Consider the following 23515-nt stretch of genomic DNA (forward strand, 5'->3'; position numbering starts at 1 on the left):
GTAACAGACAAGGTACATGATAACCAGACACCAAACATTTCTCCCCTCTGCTCTTCTCTCTAAAATACTATCTTCTGAAGGTATTTGAGTTCTGTCTGTCTTTTATCTTCCAACAGGAAATAATACCAGAATGAGCATTATTCAGCTGCAGAAATTGCTGACAAATTCTGATTATGTAGCTGACCACAGAACATATATTTTGCTATCAGCAGTTAAATGAGGAAATGTTTCGAACAATTTCAAAACCACAAGTCAAATCAGCCTGCTTTCTCATTATCACCTTTATTGGCTAAATTAGCCAAGATAAGCCTTTTATAGTCAAACACTTTAACCTCAGAGATTTGTTAGTCAAACAAACCTTTATGTAGCATACCTCTCGGTTTCATTCTTAAGCATGTATGCTTTTTTCCTATGTAGACGTGACAGAGGCTGGTTCTTTAGCCAGCGAACATCTGCACAATCCGATGAGCCCCTCTGAAAGTGGTGGTACAATCCACTTGTTCTGCTCCTAAAATTTTCACTGAACGATGCTGTAGCTCATGATATACTGATGGATCATCAAGACCAGCGCTATACATACTTCGTACATGTTCAAATAATATTCTAGAGATGTATCCACCTGAGTGTTTTGGTAGGTAGCTTAGAAGTTTTAAAGTCCTGCTATAAATAATTCTAAAAAAAAAACTGTGATTCTTTGAGCGAAATACTAGGAGATCAACAAAGTAAAAATCCCTTTGAAGTCTTTGATTATAACCCATAAAAAGAAGCTATCAGGGGCTAGAGACACATCTCCGTGGTGAAGAACATTTTTGATTGAAGAGAACCCAAAATTGGTTCTGAACACCCCCATAATGGTTCACAACCATCTGAAACTACAGTTCCATTGAGTCTGATACACTCTTCTGACCTCTGTGGGCACCAGACATGCATATGATGCACACACACACACACACACACACACACACACACAACTCTCACATCCATAAGAGAAATAAATCTAAAACTTTTAAAGTCATTAAACGTTGAACAATATAAGCATCAAAAATTTTGTATCTTTATACATTATCTTATTTAAGAATTTCAAAAGAATTTTAAAATAACATATTCTTTGTTTTGAACAGGCATACAAACTTATAGGAATTAAATTATTTTTATTAGTTAGTCACAGAGTTAACTAAGATTTAAATCCAGGTCTTAAACCTTTCTTTGTAGAGCAGTAGTTATAGAATCTTGGGCTAAAATGCTGGCATCCTGGACAAACACTTAATGATTTAAGCAGAGTGGGTTTTGGCTCCCTTATTTGTAAGTTGGGAGTGAAAAGTACCACTCAACCCAGGGTCTCTCATTCCTGGCATGACTGACATGATGTCAACTGATATTATGCGAATGTAATTGAAAAGCTCATGAGAGTAGAGGAAAACAAAAGAGAAAAGAGTAAAGTAGTTTTGAGAAATTTTCTAGAGAAAAGATTATAAGATGATTCCTCTATTATGAAGATATTATACTATTATATTTTATATTTATTATATTATATTATATTATATTATATTATATTATATTATATTATATTATATTATATTATATTATATTATATTATTATATTATATTATATATTATATTATATTATATTATATTATATTATATTATATTATATTATATTATATTATATTTATGATATATTTAAAGAACCAAATACCTTTTTATTTAGAATATCATCAAGGAATCAACACTTTAATCAAGTTTATAACCATATATGAATGGTAGAAGAAACAGTCTTTTCAAGAAATATTGCAAATATCATTCTCCTTAAAAAGGTTGATTAACTTTAAAAAAGACTTGTACTAAAGGCTATCGATCCATGGTTTATTGTATTTACTGAACATTTAATAAATGTTAGCATCATACAATCACACTGAGATCATAGATAAAGGCTGGAGGGATAGTTTGGTGGGTACAGTGTCTGACTTGCATGCACAAGAACCAGATTTTGGATCCCCAGAGTCTACATTAAAAGCTTAGCAGGTATGATGGTAGCCTGTAACCCCAATGCAAGATCTGTGGAGGAAACTGGATAGCTTCAATAGGCAAAATCTGCCTGCTCTGAACTCAGCAAGACACCCTACCACAATAAATAAAGTAGACAGCGATGGAGAGTGATGGTCCAGCCTCCACATGTACCAGGACACAAATGCATCCTCACCTATATAACTATGCACCTCACACAGGTAAACATGCATATATACATGCACAGATGCTGCACACATACACAGGAAAAATAAAAATTATAGGCAAATTAAACAACGAAATCTTACCTAAAGTTTTAATAGGGTCAGAGTACTCAGAGTCAGTAAATTGTCCCATGACATTTGTGGCTCTAAATTTAAACCTATAAAAAAGACATAAAGATTGATTCTAAGGTATTTTTCAGGCAATAGTGAACAGTATTGTTTCTTGATTTCATTATGAGCATGTTGCTGTTTGTGCATAGAAAGTCTACTGATTTTTGGGGTGCTAATTTTGGGGCCCTGATACTTTGATGATATTTTTGAAGCTGTGTATCAGCTATAAAAGTTTTCTGATAGAGTGTTAAAAGATATGATCATTTTATATACAAATGAGAATACTTTGATTTTTTTCCTTTTTTATTTGTATCCCCTTTATCTCATTCTCTTGTCTGGTATTTTTTTTTTAATTTTTTTACTTATTCACCTCAAATCCTGTACACTGTCCTGCTCTAAGTCATCCCCCCCTTCCAGAATCCTTCCCTCATATCTCTCCCCTTGTTTTGTTCTAGCTAAGACTTCAAATATTAGAATATTAGGTTGAATAGCTATGGAGAGAGTGAACAACCTGTCATGTTGCTAATATTAGTTAATAACTAATATACTAGTATAATAACATTGAGAACTTATTTTCTTTTTGATGACATTGGCTATGTGCTCCCTGTATATTGCTTTTATTATGCTCCTGTATACCTACTTTCACCAGGGTTTTATCATGAGTGGATGCTTGATTTGGTCAATGGCCTTTTTCTGTAACCAAGGAAGTGACAGTGTGGTTTCTGTTTTTGAGTCTATTTATGTGTTAAGTTACATTTATTGTTTTACGTATGTTGAACTATCCCTACATCTCTGAGATGAAGCCTATTTGACCAGGGAGAATAATTTTTTGATGAGTTCCTGAATTCTTTTTGAAAGTATTTTATTGAGAACATTGATGTCAATATTTATCAAAGATATTGGCCTATAATTATAAAAGAAAAACAATTTGCATGGCCCATTATATCTTTCATATATTTTAACAAATAGTTATGAAAATATAGTACTTTACTCAAGAAAAATAAATTTACAAGACATGAATTTAGGACTAAGTTACCACGAGGAAAAATCTATGATCCAGGTCAAGTGAATAATCATCTTGCTCCCTGGATCATTGAATTTGACGAGACAGTGAGTAGGATTTTGATCATAATCACGAACCAGCAGTATTTGAAAAATACTAAGCAGATAGTTTCACTCGTAGATTTATTTAAAGTCATTTAGTATCAGCAAATTTTGTATGCTATAACAAATTTAAAGTGTAGTAGCTTCTGTAGCCTATTTTTAGAAATAGTACAGAATCAAGGACAAGCGAGTCATAGACAGAGTCATAGTGACGTGTCCCCTGAACCTTCACCCAGCCAATACCCAGTTCTGAAAGATATCTGTACTCCTCCTGAACACCCACACTCCAGTGTCATTCCCTTCCCCACATCCTGCCTTTCTGTGTTTATAACCCCTGTGTGAATGAATTACAATTTGAGAAAAAATAAATTATTTAAAAAAAACCATGGGTATCTATATCTGAGAATATGTTTTGAATTAAATGAGCCAGCCATGGACATGAATAAAAAAAAAGAAATAGTACAGAATCAAATGACAAAGATTATATAAAATTGTCTTGTTCACATATACACAGATTAAGAACACTGTTTCTTATTTTCATTATGTACCAAGTTGTATATACTGAATTTTACAAGTTTAGAACAGAAAAATTACAGAAGATAACCCTTTGAACACACCTGAAATTACCTAACTGAAACTAAAACACAAAAGCTATTTAAATGTATACAATGAATAAATTTCAGTGTATGATTTATTGTCTGACATTATCACACTCCTATAATAACATACATTGTGAAAAGAATCTGTTTAGAACACCAATATGCAAAAGAAATAATCAATGAGTAAATCTAAAATTTTATCATCATAAAAATTGTTATGTTTAGTTCAAATAATAACCAAAATTTAAACTCACTACCGTGAAAATAAATGAAGGAACATTATTTTTCAATTTCCCAATTTCTCTAAATGTTCTAATTATACCTCAGCCTACAACATTCATAAGGAATTTAATAACATTTTAACTTGCATGCTGAGAAGTGAGCACCTGCATGTTTAAAAATTAGTAATAATAAGATTTTGAAGAATCAATGTTAGGATAATTCTCTTCTAAATCATAGCCTTATTTTATGGCATTATATCAACAATTAAATAGAAAACAATAACAATGAATTTAATAAAGTTTAATAAAGCACTCATTTAGATGTTTGATGGGATAAAAGATAGAGCTACTGGTATTAGCATCTTAAAAGTTAATGTTAATTAACTAACAAAACTGTTTCTGAAAGTCTGTATATCCTCATCTATAATAAAAAAAGAAAAAGCAAAACACTGAGTTCCAACATGTCAGGCCCAATGTTCCTTATAGAAACAACTAAGTTCTCCCACCTTTATGTTTTCCAATACTACACCTGTTTTATATTGTCTTTAAACAACTCATCACACCAATTCACACTTTCTTTCAAGACTGTATGCCTTTCCCTTAATACTTCATGTCTGTACAATGAATGAATAATTCTTTATCTATCTCTTCATTTCCAGTGTTTAAACAACTAGGCCCACTATCCATAGGAGATAGCATTTGCTCATCAGAAAGATGGAAGGTGGCATATCCTAACAAACTTGCACTGTAGTGCATGGTTGACATAAAGCATACTTACAAATACTGCTTTTTGGGTTTCAGGGGTCCATTGCAAATTTTCTCCTCATTTCCAGGGATCATACAGGCATTATCGGCACCTATCACATAGATTTCTTCATTCCCACTGAACTTTGTCTTTCCCTCTATACATGGGGGATTAGGGAATCCTTCATTCGTAAAATACGGCCTTGCTTTGTTAAAATATGCATCATACCACTTTGTCACATTTCCATCTTGCTGAGCTAGTAGAAGGGAAAATGAACACCTATTAGAAATCACACCAGTATACAATAAACAGATCACATAACTTGATTAGGCCTTTTCTCATTTCAATATAATAATTTAGACATAAGTTATTACTATAATTACTGATAATATTAATACTCTTTGGGTAATCTTAAATTGTCTTAAAATAATGAGTCAACTTTACTTGCTAATTTTGAGTAAAACTTTCTTAGCATTCAGAAATCCACATATCACAATCTTCCGATATAGAGTGAAATCTGAGGTACCTCCTGTTTCTGCCACAAGGACTTGTACATTTCTAATTGGCCCGTGGTCATCATTGTAGTAGCATATTGGCATTCTGATTGTAATCGTTGTCGACGTCACAAGCAGTTTTCCTGTGGCATCACGAATAGGAATTGGCTTGGTTTTTGGTCGTGCGGGAGCTATAAACAGTAAAATATGAGTATATAATTTTTCTGAGCAGAACAATTAAAGTTCATAGTCATATTCCCTGTACATAACAGATAAAATGGCAGCACATGCAAATATCAAACCAAACAGTTGTGCTTGGGTACGGCAGATATATAATGGTTATGTAATAATTATTATCTCATGAAGGTATAATTACGTATTTGAGACACTTGCCTGAGAAATTGAAGCCCAAGTGTGTCTTTTACACACGTGACTCTTCTTCATGTATTAAAAATACTCAATTTATTCATGCTCTCGCAAATCATTTTCAAAAATTATTTACATCTCACTATCATTTTTCAAAGATTTATTGATTAATGTCTTTTATGTATAATAGGGCTCTGTTCTTCATGCCCACCAAAAGAAGGAATCAGATCCCATTACAGATGGTTGTGAGCTACCATGTGGATACTGGGAATAGAACTCAGGACCCTGGAAGAGCAACCAAGTACTCTTAACTGCTAAGCCATTTCTCCAGCTTACTAATATTTTTTTGCATTATTTTTTTAGCCATTTGATTAACTTCTATTCTAATCATAGCAACAGCATCCTTACTGTTCATCTATGTTAACCACCTGGGTAATAGTCTCCATGTTTTTGTTAATGTTAACAATCTAAGGTAAGGTTTCATAGATCCATATATAACAGACTTCTTATTGTTGAGTCTCCAATATTGATATACCATGCATTGGAATTACCCTGCTTATTGGTTTCTTGTGTGAGTCTTCCCAAGACAGAGGTACAATGCTAACTCATGTTTCTTGATGACTACAGTATGTGGTACAGCTGGATAGTATTTCTTCAACTACAAGCCCAAACATGAGAACTTAAGTTCCTTATAGTTTCAGCATTTTCTGTAGTGGTTAACCTCATTTAACTTTGTTTTCATTTTAATTTTCATAGAAGAGATTCAAAACTGTAGAATTTAAGAAGTGTGCATTTTAGGTGTGCATGGAGGTGGTGTATGTATAATATATGCGTGCAGGTATACACGTGTGCCGGTGTGTGTTCATGAGTGTGTGCATTCATGAGGCAGCCTGAACTTGATGTTGCATGTCTTCCTTGATTCTTCTTCATTTTATTTCACTCAAAACATAAAGAATTCAGCGAATCTAGTTAGCTAACTTGTCCCAGAGACCCTCTACTCCCAGAGTGCTGGATTACAAGCAGCCACTCTATGTGCTTGAGTTTTTCATGGGATCTGGAACTTGAACTCTGGGCATCACACTCGTATGACAAATAATTTATCCACCAATCCACCCCTCCAGTCCATACGATATACTCTTTTGACACTAGCAGATATTTTTGGAATAATTTCTAAGATACCATAATATTTCACATTTTTACATAAACAAATACGAAACATCTTCTAACCAATATTTTTAGGGCTTCTGCTGGTTTCATTTCTTCTTAGAGCTGTTTCTACGTGTGCAGACATACACATGCATATTTCTCATTTGAAAGCCACTTACCCAAACTTCAGTCTTAAAAAGAATAAAAAGAATCTTTCATCAGCGCCACAAACTTTGCAACATTGTTTCCTTTTAATAGAGGAGAAATAGGCAACAGGAAGAAAAGGTGAACATCAGGGATTGAACCAAACCCTTTTGGCTTGATGCAATCCTTGTGCACCAGAACCAAGAGCAAGCCTCTTGGTTGATACAACACTTTGGTATTCTGACAAGTAGAGGTTGGAATGAGATTTCATATGTATAAGGTTTCTTGAGAGTAAAATCTGTGATGAGTGAAGAAGCATAGAGTGTTAGTAGAAGGCAAGAGCCTTTGGATGCAAATGCCTGGCACAGCAATCACAGGATGGAGAGGAGGAAGAGCTTAGTAAGAGGAGGCTTGAGACTTTTTCTGTTCTGAGACCTCATTGAGGCCACCAAGAGTCCCCAAGAGGAAATCTCAGTAAATCCATTATTGCGTGCCCAATCCAACTAGATACTGTTAGATGGAAAGTAACTGAATGTGCTTCTGATTCAATAGACCACGTAGCTAAGAGAATCATAGGTAGCAGTAAAGAGAAGTTATCTCTCTGGGACTCCACCACAACCTGCATGCTCTCTCTGCAAAAGGAAGAGTGGAGATGAGAGGCATTTTAGCATGGGGATGGGTGAAGCGAGAAATGAGGAAAAAACACTGTGTATATTATACTTTGTCTAAATGCTTGTCTATACCAAGTGAAGAATAAGAAATTCAGATGGCATGGCTCTATTACTTCTTTGTGTATTCTGAAGTTATTTTTGTGAAAAAATTGTTACAAAAAATTTTAACAATGTATGTGCCTATATATCCCAAGATATAGAGTTATTAATTAAAAAAATTAATATATATATACGTTTATGTTCCTGATTGTGTGAATGTGCACTGCGTACATGCAGGAACCTGCAGAATCAGAAAAAGGGTGTTGGAATCCAGACCTGGAGTGAACTGGTCACTGTCAGCCTTTAAAACAGGTGGTGAGAACTGAACCCAGGGCTTTTGAAAGGGCAGCAAGTGCTTTTAACCACTGAGCCACCCCTCAGGGATTTATTAAATAAAATAAATAGTGCTTCTAAATAAGAGTCCACTTATTCTGATTAGTTACTAATAAAAGGACAAAATAGAAAACTGCCTCTGACAATGATGATGTCATATTCGTGATAGTAACAATTTTCAGGTACTGTATAAAGGAGCTTTCAAAGATGTTAATTCTTAGTCCTCACAATTGATAATCTGGGAGGTAGGAGCTAACTGTGCCTGCACTTTCTAGACATATGCATGTTGGGAAGGTTTTCCAAAGTCAAAAGGCCAAAGCCAGGATTCAGTCTCAAGAGTTATCCAAACAGCTTGAAAGGCTCAGGCTCCAACTACTGTTGTCTACTGCCCCTTCCTAAGAAAGAGATACATCATTCTTTCCTTTAGAAGACATACTTACTGGAATTTTGCTACCAGTAGCCTCCAACAGATACTTAAAGAGTTTTCTGTTGTTCCTTTCTTTTCTTCCTTCTTCCTTCCACTTCCCCAACCACCTCTCCCTCCCCTTTAGATTCTTCCGTAATCCATCCTTCCCCACCCCACTCCCCCAGATCCACTTCTCTTCTGTTTCTCCTCTGGAAAGAGCAATCCTCCCAAGGACATGAATCAAATACAGCATAACAAGATACAATAAGATTATATCAAGAGTTTTTATATGAAGGTTGGACAAGGGCTTTCTTAAACATCTTGGGACCTTCTGCTTTCTTCCATATTTAGTACTCCCCAATGTGATTAAGTATCACAAGAAAATACTTGATTTCAATATCTGGGCGGGTAGTTACTGGTCAAATGGACATAAATTCCTCTTTAGGGTTTCATGGTCATTTGCAAGAAGAGAATTTTACTAAAATATCTGCCAGGATAATGGAGTGAAAGATGGAGTTTAGAGGTAAAAATACAAGGTTGGTTATATTTTGGGAAATTAATGGTAATCACTGTATAACCATCCAAGAAAATCAAACTTTTAGGACAGAGATCAGTTCAGGAGAACAGGTCTACTCAGCCTAGGCAGAGGTGATTTCAAAAACTCTTCAGGGGCCCTTGGTCCTGTGAAGGCTCAATGCCTCAGTGTAGGAGAATGCCAGGGTGGTAAGGAAGGAGTGGGTGGGTGGGTAGAGGAGCACCTCATAGAAACGGGGGGTGGTGGTGGAATAGGGAGTTTGTGGAGGGGTACATGTAAATAAATAAAATATCCAACAACAAAAAAAAAGCACCTCTCTTTCCAATAAAAATAAAGTTTAGGTGACAACCCTTAGGTCAGACATCCTCTTCAACAATAATTCAAGTAATCACTGAGATGTTTAAACTATATTTTTAACATACACACATTGTTTCTTAATGTATGCATATCACCTCCCGCACGTGATCCAGATTACAATCACCATCTGGTTAAGGGAACAACAGTTTAATGGAAGGCAGCTCATTTATACCTTTAATATCCATGGTTATTCGCAGCTGCACTTTTGGCCCGGCGCCAGCACTGTTGATAGCATAAACCTGGAAGGAAGATAGGTTTTATCAGGACTCTGAGCTTCCTTTCTAGGCATGTGTAAGTGAACATGGTTATAAACAATTTTTAAAATTTGCAAACAATTGTATGCTGCCTATTAATTATTCTATTATATTCTCTCAAACTAATTTAATACCACAGAGGTTAGAAGAACATTAACAACCAAGTATTTCTTACAGCTGATATTCTGGCACCTAGTCCTGAGACTAAATGCTAACTGACCCAAAAGTCCCCATCACCAAGATCAGGAAGGCTCTGCTGCTATTTGAATGCACAGGAGAAACAGAGTAGAAAACCACCAGTCCTTACACCACCTCTCCCTCTACTCTAACATCTGTTACTTCTCTCTATAGCTAGCACCCTTCGCCCTCCTTTAAATCCATATTCAAGATCTTCTTCTTGCTTCCTAGATGAAACCCAATTCCTCCTGCCTCCCCATTTTCCTGTATTAAATCATTCCCCTGAAAGTTGGCCTTCATGCCCTTCCTCACCCCTGCCCCAAAGTATCTGATGCATAACCCACATAATGCAGCATATACACATAAAACATTTCTGTTTGTGTACACAGAGGGTGATTTACACAAATGTGAATTCTTTCAATTAGCTTTGTGCTCAGGAAGCTGAAGACCCAGAGTCTTTGCCTTCACCTCATCTAGCTGAATGAAACAAAGGCCACATTAGTGGACCAACTTCCCTCCACTTAGTCAACACAATTTGCCTTATGTAATATATTCTTTATAATTAATTCATTTTATATATGAATTAACCAGTCATTCCTTATGTTAATAATTTAGAAATGTCTTTGTTGAATTAAACTTATAATATATGTATGATATCTGAAAGCTATACTGAATAGACCAAACCCATGAAATGCAGTTCAAATAACTGAAAGAAATTTTGGTGTCATTTGAAACTTTTTAAAAGGGACAACTCAAATTAAGTGATGACTTTTTTTTAATCACACAACTTAAATTTAACCATGGTGATAGTAAAAAACAGGCAAGCAAGCAAACAAAAAATGGATAGTGCTTTTAAAGTAGCAAGATACATGAAAGTACATTCTTGATAAACTTCAATATCCTCAGATGTTTATATTGTAATCTGCAAGCTGTTATAGTTTTCTTTAGAGATCAGCTGTATTTTGTTTTATTTCTTACTTTCTCTTATTCTCAAAAGCCAAATTGATACAGTGTTTCTCTCTGTACCATCACTACAAATAGTATTCCCCACAAAATGCTTTTCAAGAAGTTATCAATCCTGTCTGCTACTTTTTACTTGTGAAAGCTGAGTCACCACACTTGCAGAAGCTTTCCAGATGGACACAGAAGCTAGGATTTGAACTCAGGTTCAAATACCATTCATCTTCTAATAGATACTTCATAAATCTGTTCTGCTTGACTGGAATTGCAGCAAGAACCTTTCCCCGTAAGATACAAAATAGAAGCAAAGGGTATACTTATGTATTGCTAACAATATTTTTATAACTTCATTGATAATTACGAATAACTGCTGAGTTGGGGAGCTATTCTAGGGACTGTTATATTGGATGCTGCTAGGGTTTTTTTTTCTTTTTTGGAACTAAAACAATTTTGTTTATAGTTTCTAAGGCGTAAGTAAACACAGGATGAAATAATTTGGGTATCTATCTGTTCAGCCATGTGAACTTGCACACATTTTTTTGTACATGTCTTTTCATCCTTTGTAAAAATGATGTTAACACATCAATGGAAAAAAATGGTTTCAGAGGAACAAAATGACCTCTTTCTGCCATTTTCTTCAAAACGAGCTTTTACAGGTTTCAATTACAGTTTTCTTTCAGGCAGCTGTGGATCTGTGAGTCACTACTCTGTTGTGTTTAATGTGCATTTATTTACTCTCTCATCTTTATTCCCATGTGCCCGTTATTTTTTCTCAGGGTGCTTAGTTAACAGTACTTGCTAGATTTTAGTAGGAAATAGGCTAGGATGTAGCATGCAATGGGCCATATTTTGGAGGGCTGACTTTGTAAACTGACTTAGGCCCTTAGGAAACAGTCTCAATCTGTGGCTGCTTACACTGATGTTGTACGTATGTCCACCCTTCAGGCCTTCTAGCATTGCAATGACAGATGTGTCTGTCTTCTGGATAATGCTGAGGTTATGAATCTGGACGGCAGTAGGATCGTCCTCTCGGTAAACCAATGCTTGGTACACTTGGATATTTCCGTTGGGCTGAGAAGGTGGAAGGAATGTTAACTGAAACTTTGTTACTTCATCCGGTATCTTCTGAAATGTCATATTATTAGGTGGGTCCTTGGGCACTGAAAAAAAAAGTTGGCAATTATAATTTTTAAATATATTGCTTTATCGCAATATAAAATGTTTTTCCTTCAAACTTCTGTTTTAAAAGACTATATAATGTATTGTGGACATTCGGAAAAGGGTCAAGCCCAAAAATTTATTTCCCAAAAATTTTTGTGGTACTTCAGTTTATCTATGTGCCTTGAGCATGTGCTCTGTGCTTAGCACTGGATATTAAATCAAGATCCTCCCATTGCATCTCAGCCCAACTTCAAGAGAATTACACAGAACGTGCTTCCTCGATTTCTCCATCATTCTAATTTCATCGATTTTTTTTATGGTTTTGTATGTGTTTCACTTTTATGGAATCGTAAGACATGTATAGAATCCAGTAAACATCAACATGGAAGAGCTAACACCAGCCCTTCACTTAAGGAAGCTCTCTCCTTCTGTGCCTTTGTATTTTACCACATGCCTCTCTGTAATTGCTCATGCTCCTTGTCTCTGTTGTCTTGTCAGGCTCAGCCTACAAAGTGCGATGGTTTTGAGGTTCATGAGGATTTATATGTATCAATACTTTACCATCTTTAAACCTCTCTCTCTCTGTCCTACTCCCCCTCCCCTTCTCGCTCGTGGTCGGTGATCATGTGGGCACCATGATGAACACGGCAAAGGCAGAGAACAGCTTGTAGGATTTTTTGTCCTGGCCTTCCAACATATGGGTCCCTGGGATAGAATTCTGGTCATGAGTCTTGGTGAGAAGTATCGATACCCTCTGAGTCATCTTCCCAACTGCAGAATCTCCAGCCAGAAGAAAAAGGAACAGCAGCCCTGTTTGCCACCAAGAAGAGTTTCATTTTGTAGCTTAACAGGAATCGTTTAACATGGAAAGACATCTGTGCTGCTTACAGTTTATTTTTATTGCCAGTAAGGCTGACATTACTTTCTCTGTGTATATAAACATAAGGTTTTGATTGTTTATGACCGTTGTTGACAATTAATTGTTTGGCCATATGGGAAGTACATGTTTCATTTTATGAGAGACTGGCAAAACACTTTTTTTCCGTGTGTCTACACTACTTAATATTCCCAACTGGCAAATGTCAGAGCTAATTTTATATCTTTGGCACTATTTGGTATCACCACCACATTTAAAAGTATTGTGTAATTCTGTTTCAGTAGATAAATGGTTACATGATATTACAGACTTAATTTGCCTTCACCTATAGCTAATAGTCTTAGAAATTTACATACTGTGTGTTTATTTGCTAACCATACCTCCTGATGGATAGAATGTCCCTTTGTATCTTTTGATGATTTTCTAATTGGACTTTTTAATTGCTGAAATGTTTAATACTCTAGTTCATTTTTTTATCAAAATAAAAACACAGCAGGACAGTTGCACACATGGACTCATACTATTTGTGGGAGCATATAAAGACCTGTCAAAGTCCAAGTCAGACCAAACTACAACATCAAGAGGAGAGCTGGGCACAAAGATCCAGTAAAAGGCCACAAATCCAAGAATATTTGGGCAACACAAGTCATCCTTGATAGGATGGAGGTAGAAAACTGGGGTAAGAGGGGACAGGTTATACATAAGAACAGTTGTGGCATTGGAGGTAAATACAACCAAAATTCATTGTATGGAATCCTTAAAGAACTAAATCAAAAATTTAAAGGATAAGTATTTTTTCTTTTAGAAGACTTTTAGAAAAGAGGGCACTCAGGAAGTCAGGGTTAAAGAAGCCACCGATGATCAGAGTATGTGCACATGAGAAATTGTCACAATGAAATCAAAACCCTGTACAATTAATTAATACTCTGTGCCGATAAAATATTCCCTTACCCCCCCCAAAAAAAACCACATTGTACGTCACTAGTTGTAACAAATTATAAAATAAAACGAGAGTGAGAAAACATCACTTGAGGAGTGTAGAGTTACTGTTCTTTCCATCACACCGCCCAATGAATTTGTACATTCTTGTGGTCAGGAAGATATGGGAAAGTTTCCTTTTCAATCTAAATTTTCAGTGAGGAAGACTTGAGGTGCGGCCTCATGGTGCAGATGCTCTAGCTTTGTTAGCTCGACCTTAATTGGCAGATAGAATCTCAGAGCACCTCTCAAACGTGGATATATAATTGTGAGTAAAATAGACGAGCAGAAAATTACAGCACTTTGTAAAACATCCCATGTTAAGTACAAAGTTTTATAGGTAAAGTGAAGCTTAGATTGGGTTAAATATATTTATTCCACTTGCTTTTACACATTTACATTACTTAAGAAGTATATCCTTTTATTTGTAGAATGTGTTTCTGTAAATTGAGGATTAGGCTTAAAGCTGGCTAAGGCAAGGAATTCTCGCAATGTTGGCAACAGTTTCCTATCCCCAAACTACCCACAGCTTTACATAATGAATTCATTTGACAGAGAGGGTTTTTTTCTCTCCTCTCTTTTTAATAGTGCTGTTAATCACCTCCTAAGGTGATTGACCTTTCTGATGATACAGTTCCTCATGTTGTGGTGACCCCCAACCATAAAATTATTTCATTTGTACTTCATAAGTGTAATTTTGCTACTGCTATGAATCGTAAAGATCTGATATGCTAAATTTCTAATATGTGACCCCTGTGAATGGGATCACTTCCCACAGGTTGAGAGCCACTGTCCTAGGGCATGATGACACAAATAGAACTTGACCAGCCATGTTTTGTGGTGTACGTGAGTTTTTTCAACAACCCTTTCTACACAGAGAAGTGTGAGAAAAAAGTGAAAAGCAAAAGCAAAATATAGATGATCCCTTTGATAGTTGGTAGTAAAGGAGAAACGAATGGAATCTCAGAATATGAGAAGAAAAGAAACCTTGCAAATTACAGTTAACACTTTGCAATAAATATTGGAAAACATAGCATAAGAAAAAGATTCACTGAAAAAAATCTTTACCTCCTTTACATACCTTAGAGATAGAAACAACGAGACCATAGCAATGTACTCCCTCACTGTTATTTTCCATGACATATCTGGCAGCAAGGAATATCAAGATTCTGACGAAAGTAAGCAAGTGGGCCCTGGGCATTCTCCGCATCTACTCCCTGCTCCCCATAATGCTATGGTTTATTCAGGTTGTTCATAGACTAGAGGAAATCTGTATGGATTCTGATATTCATCAAATAATCACATAATTTGGCGTGCCATTTGACTAAGTAAACAATTATATATGTGAACTGGCTTTCAATACCAAATTACTTAATATTATTAGTCAGTTTCCACAACAAGTCAGGATAGAAATAATCAAGATGAAATGCTGGATGAAATATTATCAGCTGAAAACATTTAGAAACATTATCTCTTAGGCCTGGTAATTCAATTTCTAAAACAGTTGATAAGTACAAAAAAAGTGCAGTGTGGTGCATTTAATTAGTTTCCAATTTTATAAGGATCGAGTATTTTACACATTGCTTCAAACCACATCTCTTGAAAAGTGTAAATCACCTTTATTTTGTCAATTGCACTGTCATTGAATTTGTTTATTTTAAAAAAATGTTCCATCAATGTCTCTTAGCACCCATCCTTTTTGAGAAGAGTGAGGAGCTGTAAGAAAAACCAATAGCCGAGTCTCAGCTGATTGTTAGGAATGGTGAAATACACTCCTTACCTGATTCTAAAGTCGTAATTGTCACTTCTGCACTTGACTTCCCGTCTGTGTATGCCCCACTAACATTTCCAACAAAGGCCGTGATCACCACGGAATACCTTGTGAATACTTTTAAGTCGTTAATCTCTGTGGTTTTGTTTTCTTCATTTGACTTCACGAAGGAAATATTAAAGTCATCATTATCTACCTGTGGGAAAAAAGAAGTTAGCGATTAAGGAAGCTAACAATCCAAAGCTACGTCACAGTAATCTGGCCGATATTTACTCATTTACTTTGAAGTCAAATTGCTCTGAGAAATCCAAAGTACTGTAACAATTAGTTCATTTGTAATTATTTTAATAGTTGAAAGTCAGAGGATGTAATCAACTCATCATGATGAACCAACCTATCAAATGAGTAAGCAAAAGTCACTTTGGAGTCAATAGAACTGTTTTCTACTTCAACAGTTGAGAGAAGAAAACGAGTGCCCATTCACCCAACATTCATTCAAGTTCCAAACTGATCAATTAATTCCATTTGGCAAGCTACTTATGCTGTCTTACTTTCTACTAGGGTGATAATATTGAGTTATACTGCCTTCTGAGAATTTATAAAGAATAAGTCTGAAGTAGTTGGGGTGGAGATTTTGATATATTTTTTTAAGTAACTCTGAAAATTAAGGTTTATAGCACAATTAAGAAGATATTGACATTTAAATTGTATTTATATACTTTCTAACCAAATCATAATCTCGAGAGGACAACTTCTTTTTGAAATGCACGCTGATAGATTCTGCCCCTTTAATTTTTCTTTTTCTAATTTGTATTTAATAATTTTTATCTTTGAGATTATAATCTAATTACAACAGTTCTTCCTGGCCTTCTTTCCCTCCAAACCTTTTCACACTCCCTAGACTCATTCTCCTTCAGCCTCATTTGTCAATAATTCTTCTTTTTGCCGACTTCTTTTATAAAGTCAGTAATACTCTAATACCAAAACAAGGCGAAGACACAACCACAACAGGAACGAAAGCTACAGGTTAATATCGCAGATGAACATAGACTCAATAATTATCAATAAATGACTGGCAAAGAGAATATAGAATACATCAAAAAGATTACTACTCTTACTAGATAACTTAAATGCAGGCATAGTTAAAAATACACCAGTCAATAAATGTAATAAACAGTATAAACGGACTTAATGAAAAATTTCCATGACAGTCTCAATAGACAAAGCGAAATCATTTGACAAAATCCAACATACGTTCATTACAAAAGCTCCAGAGAATGTAATGCTAGTTGGCACATCCCCCAACATAATAAAAGCTATATTTGAGAAACTGACAGTCCACATCATCACAAATAGAGAAATCTTGAAGCAATCCAATGGAAGTCAGGATAGAGACAAGGATGGCTGTTCTTGTTCTCAGTATTGTACTTTATATAGTAGATGGAAAATAAGGCAAGAGAAGAAAATCGAAGGAAAACAGGGGATAAAGTTATCAATCAATTTTTGTTTTCAGTTTTTTTTCTTTTATTTTATTGGATATTTTCTTTATTTACATTTCAAATGTTATCCCCTTTCCTGGTTTCCCCTCCGAAAACCCCTATCCCATTCTTATTGCATGCATGCATAGTCACTTAAAAACTCGAGTCACAATTACAGATTGAAAAGCTTCTAATCTCTCACTGCTAGGTGTAACAATGGTTATGGACACAACTCACTATAAATGTCATAGCTAAAACTCATGCGCAAAGGAGTATCTTTGGGTATATTAAATGTGTCTACTTGTTTTGTTCAAATATATGTTGTCTTTGGTGGAAATTTTCCCCATCATTCTAGACACTGAACATGACTAAGTTTTTAGTATTAAATACAAGGAAAGATGGCATAGTCTGTAATCTTAGTTAGGATACCTAGCATCTATTTAAAAGTCAGGTATAGCAGGCCACATCTGTTATCCCAGTCCTAGGGTAGGAGAACAAAAGAACACAGGTCTCTTAAGTCCATCTGAAAGCCAGGTAGAAAACAGGGTACAGGGTCAGTGAAAGACCCATCTCAAAACATAAGGTGGAGAGTGACTGAAGACACCAATATTGACCTATGACTTCCACAGGTGTGCATATATGCATGCATGCACGTATGCGCACACGCACACACACCATATACACATATAACAAGTCCAGAAGGGTTTTTTTCTGACACAAACATGAGAAAATGTATAATCCTTCAAGGCATATTTGTCACAGGTAACTGTACTGAGAATTACAGGTTTTGTATATGGTGAGCATTATGAAGACAATTTTTAACTTGCCCATCCTTTGAAACACTGAGAAATGATTTTTGGAGTTACTCAATTGTTTCTTTAAATTTTGCGTTGTGAGAGCTTTTACCTTAAAGAAGATGTTGCCGTGGGAATTACACTAAAAGGCTAAAAAATAACCAGAATTGCAGTCAAAAAACCTCATTCATTACACACAGCATTGGAGAGAGGTGGCCCACTTCTCTAAAACAGTATAAAAACCTCTCAGCATACGAATTCTATTCTGTGAGCACAATACTCTTGGTATAAAATTTATGAGTACTTAATTAGTTGTCAAAACTTAAGTTCCTATAAAATATGGATTTTGAATTTTTCCTTATGATTAGCCTCTTATTCGTGCTGCGTAATAACTATCTAAGGATAATGAACAGTCAATCCCTGTAAGGGAGGATGAAGATGGCAGAAATCACTCTCCTGACCTCTGTTTCGGGTCCCTTGCCTGACTTCTACAGAGTGAATTTTACTAACATGAAGTTACTAAACTCAGGTGACTCCCTCAAGTTCCAGAACTATCTGGCAACTGAGATAAAATTTGTTTCGATCTTCCATGAGTTCAGAACTATCTACCATTGTCATAAAGTAAAGAGTAGGCTCTGATCATGCAAAATACTCTCTTTACATATTAAGTTATTCGATGCTTTCCATTTGTACAATAGATGACAACATCAAATAGTAAACACATATTTGGCACAAGTATGGTCTACTCTGCTTTTAGAATATTTTTGAAAATCTTAAAAAAAAATGTGGCTCCTCAAACAGCATGTATAAATGTTTAGTATCTCTTTATCAATAGACATGTTCCACCTTGGTCGTTCATGACCACATATAATTTTACATGAATGCAGCCTTAAGTCGTCAATAATGCGAGTCCTCAACTTCAAGATTGCTTGCTCATCATTTTATCACCTATCATTGTTATGAAATGACTCCAGTCTCTAACTATAACATAACATGTTTAGCAACTGGACTCCAGATGTTCTTTCCCTCCTCCTCCCCCTCCTCTTTATGTTTCTCTCTCTCATCCACTGTTGCCCTTTTTCATTTGCTATATCACTGTTTAATCACCAAGACTCTCCATCAATTTGATTTTCAATGTGACCTCTCCTCTATATTCTGTCTTCACAACAGAAACTTCTCTTTACTTCATTCTCATCCCCAGAGCATCACGCCTTACCATATAATTGTGTATAGTGTACTCTGGGCTACAAGAACATGAGCTATGTAGAGCCAAACTTCCACTTCCTATTCTTGTTTAAGTGTATCGAAGTAATTCAAAAATGATTTAAGTCAGAGAATAAAGTTAGTAAAAAAAAATCACAAAATGTATCTGTGATTTTTAGTTACTTTTCAAGTACTACATCTTACAATCCTCCTGATTGATCTTCTCTCTCACCACCACCTCCTGATTCATCTTCTCTCTCACCACCGCCATACGCTAGGTGAGTTTTTAACAATCTTAATTGTTGAAATTAAGATTCAATTTATTTATTTATCAATAAATAGATTTGTGTCTATGTATCTTACTAGCCTGTGTTTCTTTGTTCCATTTGCTCACTCTTAACGTCAGGAAGATAGCCGTAACGCTGAGATCGTAAAGTCATCCTAAAATGTTTTCATTTTCTTTTCTTTAATCATAACCAAATTCCAAGGATAATGTCTTCCTTTCATGAAGAATCATTCATAATTATCTTTCTATAACTTGCATTAAATACATATTTCCATGGCATTTATGTTATTTATCTTTATTGGTTAATGTACTAAGATCTTTACAAATATGCTCTAAAACAATAAGCAAGAACTGTGTGGGAGAAGGCATTAAAATCTCATTTGCTTTTAATGATAGCAGGGCTTTTGAGACAGAAGTATCTCCTTTAAAGAATTCATATATTTACCCATCCCACATCTGCCCCTAGAATGTACGTTATTTTATTGTAAGTAACCATGCTTTTTCTCCTGTGAGCTCTACACATGCCTGCAGTCCTGCTAATGCAGCTGCATGGGGAAGATTCACTCCCTGGCTTCTCAAACTCATCCCGTGTAGGACTCATTGCTTTGCAGGTAGCACATCTTACAGTCCTCCTGATTCATCTTCACACTCACCACCATGCACACTAGGAGAGTTTTCAACATTCTTAATTGTAAATAATGTAAACTGGTTTTATTTATTCACAGATAAATTATTAATTTATTAAATTAACAGATTACAATTACTTCTTATCTGGATCACTGCTATATTTCCTCAGCCTCTCTCTCTCTCTCTCTCTCTCTCTCTCTCTCTCTCTCTCTCTCTGTCTCTCTCTCTCTGTCTCTCTCTGTCTCTCTCTCTCTGTCTCTCTCTCTCTCTTTGTCTCTCTCTGTCTCTCTCTCTCTTTCTAACCCATTTATTCTTACAGTTTCCTAACTCGACTCAGACCTAGACTGTATCCCACATACACATTACAAACTATGTCAGCAAGCAACCAGTCTGCCAGTATGATAAAAATCTTACCATACCACCGTTTCAGAAATTCAAGTAGCACTATGATCGTAAAACTCAGTGTCCAAACCATGGATCGAGTCATGTCTCAGTACACAGAATGCCATGGCATACCGTGGTTGTATTATTTGTTTTGAAAAAAATTACTATTCTTTAATATTTCTGTTCTCATTTCCCTTTCATGCTCTCCAATGGTTTTTTTTTTTTTTCAAAATTTAGCTCTTTAGGTCTTATCTGGGATACTGCTTCCTGGATGCCTCTTCTTTCTCATTCTATGCTAAAATATCCTTCTACTGTATTTTAAATCAAAGTTATCAGCTTTTCAATATATGTATCATCATTGGCCCGAGAATAAATGCAACAAACACTGAATTAGGGATACTGTTGTTAAGACGTTAGTAACTGCATGGCCAACAGCCTAAGCTGAACAATCTATCAAGGTCTAAGGATCATGCTATAAAATTAGACTGCGTAAATAATCTGAATCATGAACTGTGATTTGTAGTGTTATTTATGCTGCCTTTCAGAGTAGGTAAGACACGCCTTACCGATTTTACATCAATCAGGTAGAATGTTGGTCCAGTTATAACAGCGGGTTCACTCCAGCTGATATTGATAGCAAAGGGGGAGGTTGCGACCACATGCACATTTTCAGGAGGACCGTCGGGAGCTGCAACAATAGAAAATCAATTGCTCTGCCACATTAGTACTCGATACAGTATAAAAGGATGGACCATGAAGAACACATAGTCGTATGAATTGATTTTACATTCATTTACAGATCATGAACATGCTGAAAATTAATCATAAGACTAGATTCTTAAAAACCTCGCTGCTATACGCAAATGACTTCCACATAAAAATAAATTAATTAAAATCATGGCACATGATATTTAAATTTGACCTAACATTCCTGAAACAAAGCATTACCATAATTATATCATTTGCCTAAATAACTATCTCATTGAAAAATAAAAAACTTGACACGGCTGTTTTAAGAAGACTCTTTCAGTGACAGTTGACCATTCAAAGAGGCAAAAATCATAGATGGGAAATTCTATCATATCATATCATATCATAAAATGCTGGCGTTATTTAAAATATCACCATGGGAATGCAAACTGAGTTCATTTTGTGTTTTCATTGAGGGGTAGAATGAGATACAACTATGCAGTCATTCTGGTCTTTACTAGACACATGAACCTGTTATATATATCATGATCCATCCTAAGTTATAAAATGTATTAAATGAGACCTGAGTGTGTTCAGTTTGTGAAGCAACTAGAGTCAGAAAGGGGCGGAGAATACTGAGAAAGCTTTGACATGGGATGAATGTAGAATACTGCTGGGCCCAGAGACTTGGGCCCATTGTTTCGATTTAAATGTTTAAATCCAAAATAGCAGTCACTACTGACCATGTACTACCACGTCCACTCTGAGAAGATGTGAAATGAGCATTAGACGTCGCTTTCCTTAAATAATTTCTAACCGATGAAGAGTCACAAGCTGTACAATCTTGTTAGAACAAGGACGTGTTTGACCTCGGTTTCACTATCATGCCTATACTTCATAGCATTTTTTAAGTGTAAAACCCAGATATGTAGGAGTAGCTGTTCAAGGGTTGGTTCTACAGGGTTGATTAGTGAGATGTGACAAAGAGCAGAGTCAGTGCAAAGGCTAACGGGAAAATACAAACCATCTAGCATGAGGGAGCACAGGTAAAGTTGGTAACGTAAGTAGAACTGGAAACTGAGGTAAAGATTCAGAGACGGTAGGACTAAAGCTAGGTCTTTGGTGAGGAGGGATTAAACTCAGAAGGTCAGGGCTAGTGAGACTTCTATGTTCAGGAGGCATGACAAAGCAACAATGACACAGGTCTATAGAAACAATTGGATTCCTGTATTAACGTGCTTAACTTCCTTCCTATGTGTTATTTTACACACCCATTTTCACTGTTAAATGGCTTAGGGTTTCTATTGCTGTATTGAAATACATGACCAAAGTAGCTTAGGAAGGAAAGGATTTATTTAGCTTCCACTTCTGTATTGCTGTTTGTCATTGAAGGACATCAGGAAGGGAGTTCAGAAAGGACAGGGACCTGGAGGCAGGAGCTGATGCAGAGGCTATAGTTGGGTGCTGCTTACTAGATTGTTCCACACAGCTTACTCAGCCTGCTTCCTTATAGAACCCAGGACCACCAGCACAGGGATGGCACCAGTCACAATGGGTTGATCCCTCCTGCACCACCAATCGTTAATTTAGAAAATGTTCTACAGTAGTAACTTATGGAGGCATTTTCTTAATCGCGGTTCCAGCCTCTCAGATGACTTCAGACTGTGTCAAGCTGACATAAAACTAGCCAGCACATTAAATATGATTGAAGACTTTTCTCCATTTCTGTACATCACAATACCAAGACGCTGCTGTTTAGATTTCTCTGCAAAGGCTACAGATATATTAAACTGGAAATGAGCCCCTAAGGCCCGCTGGGCTGCCAGGGAATCATGCAGTACAGAAAAGACCCAGAATCTCTAAATTCAAGAAATGGCAGTTTTACAGAAAGAGCAGTATTCATGAAATTAAATAGCCTAAATAATTCCCAAAGAGTAACTTTGAGACCTAGTTATAGAGTACTTGATCTCTACACTGAAGAATTTGAGTTCAGTGCTTTAAATAACAGGTTGGCACAACTAGCGGAGGAGTATTTGTTGAGTATTTAGGGAAGAAACTCAGGTCACTGAGGAAGAAGTAAATCCTTTATATGAATTAACTCAAGCCACTATTAACAAACGATAAAATTGGCTGGCGCCATGATGTTGAATTTCAAAGGCTCTGGGAAAATGACTTAAAAGTTTAGATAATTCCTTATACATTGAGATGCCATCTATAAGGCTGTTGCATGGAGTGTAAGTGAATAATACACTCTAAAGAGACCCAAGTCTACTTCACAGCAGATAGGTATATAGGACACTGCTATGTTTTGAGTGCGTTCCTCTAAAATGTCGGGTTTGAAACATCACCGAGTTCTGGTACTGAGAAGCAAGGGCT

General features: G+C 35.9%; 1 protein-coding gene across 1 annotated transcript in view; it reads right to left on the minus strand.

Moving 5' to 3' along the window:
* Positions 1-23515, minus strand: part of Ptprq (protein tyrosine phosphatase receptor type Q) — a 194640-nt gene that overhangs the window by 43558 nt on the left and 127567 nt on the right. The window contains exons 27-33 of the mRNA XM_028754570.1: positions 21016-21137; positions 15687-15873; positions 11806-12050; positions 9672-9738; positions 5535-5693; positions 5042-5264; positions 2313-2386 (exon numbers count right to left, since the gene is read on the minus strand). Coding sequence (XP_028610403.1) covers positions 2313-2386; positions 5042-5264; positions 5535-5693; positions 9672-9738; positions 11806-12050; positions 15687-15873; positions 21016-21137 — 1077 coding nt within the window. The remainder of the gene's footprint in view (positions 1-2312; positions 2387-5041; positions 5265-5534; positions 5694-9671; positions 9739-11805; positions 12051-15686; positions 15874-21015; positions 21138-23515) is intronic.

Source organism: Grammomys surdaster, unplaced genomic scaffold, assembly GCF_004785775.1.
Source record: "Grammomys surdaster isolate TR1022 unplaced genomic scaffold, NIH_TR_1.0 126028, whole genome shotgun sequence".
Classification (NCBI taxonomy): Eukaryota; Metazoa; Chordata; class Mammalia; order Rodentia; family Muridae; genus Grammomys; species Grammomys surdaster.